Raw genomic sequence first — 11,493 nt, forward strand, 5'->3', positions numbered from 1 at the left:
ACTTTCTAAATTATTGTGCCATCTTGCTCCAAGATTACAATAACAGTATAAAATGCAATACAGTACAGTAAAATAAAACAATAGATTATTAAGTATAATGTACTCGTATAATATAAGTGAAAATAAAAATATAATGTGTATCCAAAGTAAATGCAGAATCATGCCTGAATGGAAATAAAAAGTTACGAGAGACAGTAAACTAATATTAAAGTGGTTATGACCATAATAATATTAGAAGTATATGTAAAATTGAAGTAATATTGAACATAAGATAGTAATAATTGCCCATGTACTCCTCATATTAAAATATTTTAAACATCAGCATGTCAAAATCCATTTGAATAAACCTCTGTGTCTTTGTAAGAGATTTGAGGTGTTTTATTTAGTTATAAAAAGTATAAACCAAATGTGTTCATCATAAAATGGACAAAGAAAGTTGCCCTCCTCATAACTCTAGGATTAGAAACTTTTCACGATGTAGAAATAACTTTAAATCCCCATCTCCCCCTCGTCCCTCTCACTCCTCGCTGGGTTTTCTCTCCACCACATTCACCTTGTATTTCTCAACACCCCCCCCCCCCCCCAAACTCCCGCCCACCGCTACGTAGGGACCCACAACCGGGGGCGCAGCCAATGGGACGCAGAGAGGGGCGGGGGGGAGGGGGGGGGCGAGGAGCCTGGAGCCAGACGCACGGAGGGGAGAGAGGAGAGGACCAAGCTGAGACCTATAAGGACTGTTGTTGTTCCCACTCATGCACGTTTTGTTTGCCCTCCCGCTACACGACCCGGATCAGTCCTGCGGAGGACTCTCGGGACTTGCTTCACTTTCCTTCCACCAGGAGACAGACACAGAGAAAGAGAGAGAGAGACGGAGAGAGAGACGGAGAGACAGAGAGAGAGAGAGCGAGAGGATCTGAGCTGGAGTTCGGTTGCGCTGCGATGGAATAAGCCGCTGCAGGAAGAACTCCTGGGAACTCATGGGGATCACTTTCTCTTCCTGGTCGCTCCGCTGCAGCTCGCTCATGGATGGATAACGGGACTGTCTGAATCCGGCTCGCATGGATCAGCGGGAGCCGGGATTACTCCGCGCACTGGCAGCCTGTTGAACGCCCACACACGGGCCCATCACGCACCATCTGCCTCGCAATAAACACTCTCCCGTGACGGCACCATCCGTGGAAGCAGGGCAGAAGTTTGACCTATGACCCCGCTGTGAGTTGGGGCCGTTTTACGCGCAGCCGGAACCATGGACCCCGCCGGCGCACGGCTGGCACAGCGGGTCTGCAGGTCCGCCTGCACCCTGGGCTTCTTGCTGCTGCTCCTGGGCTTCCTCTCCGGGGCGGCTCCGTCCCACGGCCGGCGGCTGATCTGCTGGCAGGCCATCATGAACTGCCAGGCCGAGCCCGAGTGCAACTACGCGTACGAGCACTACGCGCGCGCCTGCGGGCCCGTGCTGCTGGGCGAGCGGAGGAAGTGTCCGAGCCACTGCATCTCCTCGCTGGTGCAGCTCAACCTGACCCGGAACGGCCCGGCCCTGGAGGACTGCAGCTGCGCGCACGACGCGGTGTGCACCGGCACCAAGCGGGCCATCGAGCCGTGCCTGCCCCGGACCACCAGCACCGGCTGCACGGAGGCCCGGCGCCAGTGCGAGCGGGACCAGCAGTGCAGCTCGGCCATGCACGACTACCTGAACCACTGCGGGAAGCTGTTCAGCGGGGCCGTGTGCACCAACGCGTGCCGGAACGTGATCGCGAACATGCGTAAAATACCCAAAGGTCAGCAGCTGGACACGTGCATGTGCGACGGCACGGAGCGGGCCATCTGCGAGTTCGTGAAGAGCAGCATGAAGGCGCTGTGCTTCGACTCGGTGCAGCCGGTGGACCGGTTCGAGGCCAGCGCGTACGAGGGAGTGGACCAGGAGGACTATGACGACTTGGATCATGACTACCCGGAGGAGCTGGAGAGCCGGAGAGCCGCTGCGCCGCCGACGCACGGCTCGGCTGTGACCCTGCTGGTCTCCATCTTGGCTCTGCTGGCCCTCGTTTGATCCCCGGGTTCACAATCTGCCCCCTGACTATTGTTTGGATGAAAGGGTTCGACCTGAACTTTCTGTCACTCGCTGACCTTCTTGCTGGAGCCGCACAGACCCGGGGCGCAGCAGGGGGCCTCGGTTGGATTCCAGACGCTGAAGGATCTGGAATCAGGATCTTTTTCTATGCAACTGAAAGCAGAGAAGGTATTTCTGAGAGGTGTGGGAGCTCCCTGGCTCCCTTATCGCCACCACGCCGCTCCTCTGCCCTCCAGATGCTTTGCTTATATTTGATAAGCTAAACTGGACGGTCGACTCTCTCACAGTCGGACTGATGGTCCAGTTGTCATGGTAGAGACACGGTTGGGTTTGTTTTTGGAAACAATGCAACATGTAATCAGTATATGCTGTGCACTGCCAATCTTTTTTTAGTTTTCAAAGATATGAACTATTTTTGTATGATAGGCTGTGGCCGTTGTTTGGCCCCAGGTTTTATCTGATCCACGAGTATTTAATGCTGGAGTCTATGAACTTATGTAAATAGATTAGGAGTTAAAGTGAAACAGTAATTTATTACAGGCCTCCTAGTTGCATCCAAATGTCCATCATGTGAATAAAACAGACTGAGAATTCCAGCTTTAAAGGGAAGTTATATTTGACTGTATTCTCTTCAAAGATAATGTACATTGTATATATGTTTATAGCCTATATAGATTTTTTTTCCAGAGAATCCTCTATGTTTTAGGCTACGAGATGATTTATTCACTGTGTATAGCCTAGAGAAAGAAAATGTCTAAATCCACTGTATGATCGCCTCATTGATATACTTTTATAGAAGGCATAAAGAAACTTGAAGATAACGCTCCTGACTGTGACTTATTTGTTGAATTTCTTTTTCATCATGGTTGTTGCAAACAGACACATCACCCACCCCCCCTCCTCCTGATAGTGCTGAGCCTAAATCCAGAAAGTAAAAGTTTAAAATGAGCATGAAATCAGTTGATATACATTTTTTAGTCCCTCAGTTAATTTGGGTTTTCATAAACAGAGTTTTTTGCTATAATAAGCATGAATTATAATAGACATGGGGTCAATGTACGAGTCAAAATCACAAGGGACGTTCGCTGTGCATGAAATAAGTCAATTCAAGTGTAATCACAGCTTATTTTAAACCATAACAGTCGTGTTTAATGCACTGAATGTTGGCAAGGCTCCTTCATTTGATTTAACAGCACTGATTAATGGGCTTTACTCAGTTGTTATTTAACTTCACATTAAACCTGCTGCTCATGAGGATACAAATTAAATGTTGTCATGACATGATTCTGGTATTTTCAAGGATATTTTAGCCAAAAAGAAAAAACTTCAGCTCCATCATTAGACCAAACACAGCTCTGTAACCAACGTGTGAACTTTCACACTCCACAGCTCAGCTCTGTATCTACAGGCTCATTGAAGGTGTAGGTCCCCCCCCCCCTCTGTTTGTCCTGATAACCCAATGATCTTCATTGTCTTGATTTACCTGTCAAACTCTCCCCTGCACCAGCAACACAGCTTAAAGTCAGGCTGAAGGCACACTCTTTATATATTTTTTTATTTTCTTAAAAATATATATAATATTATTATTATTACAAATATTTACATGTAATCCAGTAGGATTTGGTTAAGAATATTTAAAGAGATATATCTATCTTTCTCCAGTGTTTAAAGTCATTATTAATGTAAATACATATTTTTTACAGCAGCTTAAATAGAGTTGTTAGTCTGTGTAGTTATTTACAGAGCTGTCATTACATTGTAGGAGTAATGACATATTTAAATCCAAATGGGACAACTTTGTTTTTAATTTAAAGTGCGGATTATTCCTTTAATGATATGCAGTTACATGCAGTGTGACTCAAGATGTGTTAACTTAAGTCTCTGATTTGAATACTAATCTGCCACTGGAAGTACGTGTTAACAGTGTTGGTGCAATTATAGGTGGTATTATTTTCAAGGTATCTCACAGATCACACCAACCCCCCCCCCCCCCCCACGTCCCTCTGGTCAACTGCGGGGGCTTTAAACCAATGATTTGCTGCAAAATGTTTTATTAGAGGGGGGGACAAGGGCCCTCCAGCTTAATGGATGGAGGAGAAGTCGAGTGGCATCTTTGTCATGGAAATGTTAAGCACATAATAGTTGGGTAGCACAATAGGGAGGCACTTCATTCTTTCAGGCCGGCTTGACACCTCTGGAGAGCCGAGCGGTGGGGAAGCATGTGGGAACGATCTCGCTGCCGCTCGGGTCTCAACCCTCCCGTGCAAGAGAAGAAGAAGAAGAGGAGGAAAACAAATGACAGGCCCCGGAGAGGGATGGTTAATCTGAAGCGTCCTCACTTAACATCTCATCGAATCAAATATACTTTATTGTAGCCATGGGGAAATTTATCTCGGGTTGAAGAACCTCAAGAGCCGCAGACCCAGAATAATAATGCAGAAAGTGAGTTGAATATAGAAACTGCCCTGAAAACTTCATATACAATACATCTTATTCACCTTCACTTAAAACCCCCCTATGTTTTTTGTGCATTTGTTAATTGTCGTACTTTTCATCAAGAAATTACCCCAAAAAAAGAACACAACCTTGATAAAGTCCATTTTTTTTAAAATCTTGAAACCAAATTGCGTAAAAAAAAAAGAAGATTTATATTGTGCTGATGAGCTGCTGGTATCCTCGTCATGAGCGTGGCTCTTAAATAAATGACCCTGTCAGTTTCTTTACAGTGTCGGTATGTGCATGAGGCTCCAGCTCTGTAGCCTCGGTCACAGTCCTCCGCCTCCTCCCCCCCCCTCTTTCTCCTCTTTCTCTCTTGCCCCTTGCATTTGTCCGGGCAGTTCCAGCACTTGGAAAAAAGCTCAGCGTGCGATTATTAGGGCCATAATAATGCAGGGAGCGTGAATGGATGAATGAGGTGTGGAAAAACTCCCACAAAACTGGCCTGCTTGTCATTAAATGGAAGTGGTGCACAATGAGAGCTCGGATTCGTACCCTGGTGTTGTGATTGTTAATTTTTTTCAGTGGTTAAAGCATAAAGTGTTGTTTTGAGTTAAATTGAGATAAATCCTACAGTCGCAAAAAGTTTTTTTGAAAGTTATCACGGCCGATCTGGACAACATGCTGCTGTTAGATTCCTGTGTGTGTGTTGGGGGGGTGGTTCTGGGGTTAATTTACAAACTGTGGCTGTTTGTGTTCCAGGTCTTTGAGCGTGTGTAAGGTATCTCTGCCATCAACTGTGCTTCAGTGACTTCACTTTGCTCGTGAGCTCTGTTTCTTTGGCCTCGCGAACAAAACGGCCCACACTTCACCCCATGCAGATCACTTCACCCCTTCACCCCGTGCATATCACAGCACACTGTTTACAAAGGTGCAGCTCTCCCCACCGCGGATGCTGGAGCTTCGGCTGCTTGTAAGGCCATCTGTTATAATCCTTGACAATACTTTCTTTCTTTTTTAAACTCCTAAATCGTCTCTTTCTTTCTTTTCTTTGACGTCTCTCCTCTATATGTACCCAGCAATGTAAGCTGAATAAGTTAGGTTTAGGGATTTATGAAAATATGGAATATTTGACCTTAGACCTACTTTTTCTTTGCAGTGATTTCACTTAAGTCCTGGCATCAGTGGAGCTGGTGTTTTTACTTCACTGAGAGGTAAATGGAAAACCAATATGGAACCTGTTCAGCTGGAAGTTGTTTTACTTTAAAAAAAAAAAATCCTAAATCAAAACAAAAAGTTTGATTGAGGATCCCTGAAGCCCGAAGGCTCGAACATACATGTACACGTGTACGGTCCAAAGACACATTTCTATGGTTGTGAATGAACATAATGTGCATTAGCCTCACAAATAAGCCTCATGTGAAAAAACAATAACTGTATTCCTTATGTTCAGCCTTCACTCCTGATGTGCGCTGACCATATTTCTCACAGGCATTTGTTTTGGCCCGGGCTCCACGCGAGCCTGAGCAGAGAGTGATGTAGAAACGGTTGGACAGTTGGAATGGCTGAGACGGAGGAGGAGGCACTGAGATGGAAAGTTCATTTGAAAGGATTTGGAAATAATCCCCTAAAGTTACCACAGGGTATTCGATGGAATGGCCTCCAGCCCGACTCCCCTCTGTGTTCCTGCCGTAGCTTAGCCGCACATTTGTTAAAAGGTAGAGTCATAAAAGAGGCGGTTTGCTGCGGGTTGGGATTCTCACCGGGAACGTGTTTTTTCTGGTGTTGTAAGTTTGTGCAGTACTCCGGACGACGCCTCCCCCCCCCGCTCGCCGCCCTCGAAGTCGTGCCATTGGCCGGAGACGCCCGTGACACGGCAAAGCAAAGATCATTGATTTTGCATCTCTCTCATTAGCTGCTCGGACGATGCCAGGAGACTTTCGAGAGACTCTCGTTGTTTTTTCCCTCGTCCATTTCAGCTGCCACTTTGATTTCATCATGCAAGACCTCTGCTGAGTTCACAACCCTTTGAAATGAGAAAAGGCCTGTAATCCAGTTACTGAAGCCGCGGCCCGACTCCTCGGGTCCTGAGAGAAAACCTGCGGCACTAATCCCACTGTCACCAGGAGAACGCTCTGCTACCTGACTGTTTGTGGCAGCCATTTGATATATTCGCTGTTTCAAAATGTTGCTGTTGAGTATTCCACAAAGAGGGTCACAAAGTGTTGCTCAGCGGTTTTGTAAGTTGTGTTGCAGTGCTTGATACAGCCGGTGTAGTGTTGGAAAAATCAAAAAGACGATGCAAGTAAACAGGAGAAAGGAGAAAAAAAAACTAAAACCCATAGAAATGTATCTGCAGAAGGAAAGAAAAGCGTTGGTGTGGGTTTTAAAGGTTGAAAAGCTTTTGTGCAAATGTAGATAAAAAAAAAAAAAAAAAAAGTTCTACAAATGCTGAGAGTTTATCCACCAGCAGATACAAATACAGCTGCATTCATACACTCTTCTCTACACTTCCACAAAGCACACCTTTTTGCTAATGAGCTTGGAGTGAATGAAAAAGATGGAAAACAAAACAGTGTCCCGTCCCAAAACGTAGATCAAATTGGGTTGGACCATGTGCACCATCAAACTTTAAATGTTTGAGGAGAAACTTTCATGATTCTTGCAGAAAAGCTGACACTTTGTGACGAAATTAGATGCAGGGAGCAAACAATGACAAGAACTATATATACAGGTTATTAAATATAGAAGGTGCATTGGTATGCAGCAGGTAAACTCCTCATAATGATGCATGCAATCTAACTAGTGAGAAGAAGCCATTACGTGTATTTTATAATCAAAGACAAGATAATAATGAGAGAATATGTTGAGGAAATGCTAAATTACAAGTGGTGAAAGTAGTAGAGTGAGTTGGATTATTTGAATTCTCAGTGTTAAGAAAGAAAACAATATCCAGTCCACCTTAAAATGTGAAACATATGAGCTGGTTACAATCTCATGAGTCACGTGGGTCATGTTGTGGCAGGACACCGAGGAGGGAGATGCTTCTCCCCCAAAAAAACATCACATTCTTGCCTGAAGTTTGCCGAAGAGAACATTGACAAAACACAACACTACAGAGAAAAGGTTCTGTGCACTGATGTTTTCAGACATGCTGCATTTTCCTTAAATGATTTGGAGGAGCCATGAGAACGCAAACTTCAGAGGAGGTTGCTCTAGACATTTTCTGGAACTTTTCCTTGCAGCCCCCAAGTAAAATAAGGATGTCCACTTGGAAAGACAACGAGATCACAGAGCTTTTGGTGATATCAGCTCAAACTGAATTTATGCCTCAGGTCCTTGCTGATCTACCCAGGCGCCTCTACTCGTAAATAATTGATATAGACCAACCCTTGCCAACAGATGCAATGGACATTAAATGCATTGCAATCCCTGTTATCTTGTTTTAATGAAGGTATTAAACAGCTCTGTCCCGTGGTGCGGTGTTTCGTCTTGTTCCACCTCCTGTAGCAGCCAGTGGGTCCCAGCTGCTCCACGGGCCCGGGGGGACATTCCCGACGTGTTCGCACATCACTGGAGGAGCCGCAGTGTTTGCTTTTCACTTTGACCACAACACAAACAACTTCGCCGCCCACAAATAAACAAAACAGGAGGCAGGGGCCACAAGTGCAGTAGGACGCGGTCCAAGAGGCCCCGAGACGCCGAGTCAGGGCCGCCTCCGCTGGTGTGCTCGTGTTTACATCTTTGTTGGAGTGTATATGCAAATGCTGGTGTTTATTAGAGGAAGTCCGTGGAGGAACGTGGATCAGTTGTGCTGTTTTGTAGTAAATGTCGAAACTTTTGTTTTCGTAGGAATGAACCAGGGCTGTTGTGCAACTGCTCGCTTTTTCCCATAACCCACCTCCACCTCCGAAGGCCTCTTCTGGCTGTGCACTTTTGTAGAGGCCTGCACAATTGAACGAATAGGGGGAGCGGGACAGAGGAAAGAGGGGGAGGGGCAGGGACGAGAGACAGAGAAAGAGACAGAGAGAGGAAAACACAAAACTTGCTGACACGGGGCATAACTTAATTTCCACGGTAGGGGGACAGCTGTGCAGTGTAATCTGCCATGGCAGCCTATTCAGACTTCAATGGCAGGCTTGACCCACCAAGGAAAACTGGAGCTGCAGCCAGGCCCTTCTCAGTGGAGGAGGTGGTGACCAGTCCAGCATTTATGGGCTCGTCTTAAAGAAACATGCCCCTCTCGCTTGTTACTGATAACAACCCCCGGCCCCCGAGACACACACACACACACACACACACACACACACACACACACACACACACACACACACACACACACACATACACACACACACCCACTCACACACACTCTGTCATGACTACAGGGGACTTTACTTTGACTTACTTTATTTCCTGGAGACCTATTCTAACTTCAGCCATGAGCTAATTTTACAAGAACATTAAAACAAGGTCTTGATCTTAAAATGTAATGATTTATGTCACGATGACTCACTTCTTGTCTCCATAAGGAAGACAAGTCCTCAAAATGTGACCATGTAGATAAAATTAGGTCCCATAAAATGAGTAATAATCAGTTTTAAAATGTTCTGAAAATTGGGTCTGGACATTTTGCGGAATCTGCCTTCACAAATGAGGAATGCAGCAGCAGATTGTCCGGGTCAGTCAGGCGAGCGGTGGCACGTGGGTGAAGCAGGGGGCAGGACAAGAAGCAGAAATACTGCAAATCACATGTTTCTGTTTTTAAGCACATCAACACCCGCGTCTGCCTTTATCGCCAAAATTTGCAATTCTCCAAATTGACATTTTGTGTGACACCTCTTTTTCATCCTGAGATATTTGTGTTCTTTTTTGCTATTTTTCAGTTTTATCTCGGTCACTCGCTGGGAATTTTCCAGATATTTCACTTGAATGTTGTGGAAAATATGTGGAGCAACTGACTCGGACATTTGCGTTAAGTTAAGTGCATGTGTAACTGTAATTATAGTGCAACTCTACTCTAACTGTAAGCACAACTACTACTTGCCTAACCATAGCTCAAACTTTAACCTAAATCTAACCTTAACATTACCTTAAAATGTCTTCACATTAATATTTCATGATTTACTGTTTTACCCGTAAGGAAGACAATATCCCCATAATGTGACTGTGTAAACAGAATTAGTTCCTCAAGGAAGACCTAAACACACACACACACACACACACACACACACACACACACACACACACACACACACAAACACACGCTCTCTTTCTCTCAAGGCAGTGGGTTTCTAAGCTGCCATAATGTCTCGGGAAGCCACATGAAGTTCCAGGAGGATCATATTGCAGTCGTCTTCAGTCAAAACCTCCCAATTCACAATTCACACCATCTGTGGCTTTATTTCCAGATATCTGGGTGAAACTTACTCTGTGTCTTTCCCTCAGCGTTTTACTGAGAACTGCTAGATAACATCAAAGTTTCATGCGCACAAATATCTTCAGTCATATCTTTTAGCCTTTTTTAATCTACGATGTTTGTGAGTGACCCGGTTGTGCAACGACTTGATGAGTAGGTCTCGGTTTACATTGTTCAGAAAATAGCGCTGTGACAAAAAAAGCAAAAACTAATTTGGACGACCGCTGAGGGCTCATGGGAAAAAATGCAATGTTGCATCCCGCACATGGCATCAAACGTTGGTCAGTGTCATGCAGCCAAAACTTAAAATAGTAAAATCCGTTCAGATGCTAATTCATGATGGAGTCCATTGTAACTTTAACAGTTTTAACAGATATTTCTTGTCATACAATCCGCTAAATTCTAATTCTAGATCCCTGCCACATGTAAACCGCATCCTTTCACCAAGTTTTCTGGAAAAACATCATTTTTGGTTTTGCATAATCCTGCAGACAGACAAACGGACAGGCGTAAAAACACAACCTCCTTTTGTTGGGGAAATGAAAATGACCAGTTGCAGCCTTACAGCATGCACCACCATGCCATTACACATTTTTAAAAGATGCTGCAAATGTTTTTGTGAGCTAATGTTTTTAGATTATATATTTTTTTTCAGGCAAAATGCAATTTGTCTGAGAAACGTTGCAAACAAAGCCATCTTTGATTTGACTCTGCAGCAGCTCCAGCCACAAGGGGTTTGTTTAAAACTCCCCCCAAAGTGTCACATTAACTTTAATGGGCGAGGTGTGGTTTTAAAAGTGACTTTCACATTGATCACTCTGCGGTAGCGGAGTAATCCACCAACAAAAGTCAACTAAACACGACAAAACATCTAAACAGGAAATGTGCTCTCACCCTGAAATGAATAATGAGGCTGTAGCTCAGGAGTTGTGAGGAGTTAATAGTTTGGCAGTGGAAGTCAATAGGGGCTGGGGTCTCACTCCATTAAGCTGACCCCCAGGGCCACGTATTCATCCCTCACACATTCATTCCCTCTTTTATGCTCGCTCTCCTTTCACAGCGGAGGGCAGGCGGCAGCGCGGGCTAATGCAGAACAGCCCCTGTACAGACTGTAGGTCATAAATATGTTGGGCCGCTGTGTGTGTGTGAGTCGATGCGGCTTTGTTTAACCCACACAAATGGAAGCCTTTCAAAGTAAAAGGCAGGTGTTGAACAGAGAAAGTTGTGAGAAGTAGTGATCACAACACTGGATCTCAGTTTTATCCCTTAACACTGTTTCAGTTACATAAGTTTATAATTGTTGGGTTTTCGTATGTTTTTTTGTCTAAACTCCACTAAGGAGTTTATGTTTTCAACCCCTTAGTTTGTTTTTTAGTTTGTTTGTCTGCAAGCAAGATTACACAAAAACAACAAAACTGATTTTCATGAAATTTGGTGGAACGATGTGTTGTGGATCAGGAAAGATACATTTTGGTGTGGATCTAGAACAGCGGGCTAATGAAAAGATGTGTTATCGGTCAGAAAAGAAGGCATTAAATTTTAGTGCGTATCCGGATTTCTTTAAAATTTC

The 11,493-nt window shown here is 44.7% G+C and overlaps 1 protein-coding gene across 1 annotated transcript; it reads left to right on the plus strand.

Moving 5' to 3' along the window:
- The first annotated feature begins 764 nt into the window (after positions 1-764).
- Positions 765-2,889, plus strand: gas1a (growth arrest-specific 1a). The gene has a single exon (XM_061071098.1). It carries the CDS (start codon positions 1,247-1,249, stop codon positions 2,045-2,047), a length of 801 nt encoding a protein of 266 aa, XP_060927081.1. The 5' UTR covers positions 765-1,246; the 3' UTR covers positions 2,048-2,889.
- The last annotated feature ends 8,604 nt before the right edge of the window (positions 2,890-11,493 follow it).

Source organism: Limanda limanda, chromosome 5 (assembly GCF_963576545.1).
Source record: "Limanda limanda chromosome 5, fLimLim1.1, whole genome shotgun sequence".
NCBI lineage: Eukaryota > Metazoa > Chordata > Actinopteri > Pleuronectiformes > Pleuronectidae > Limanda > Limanda limanda.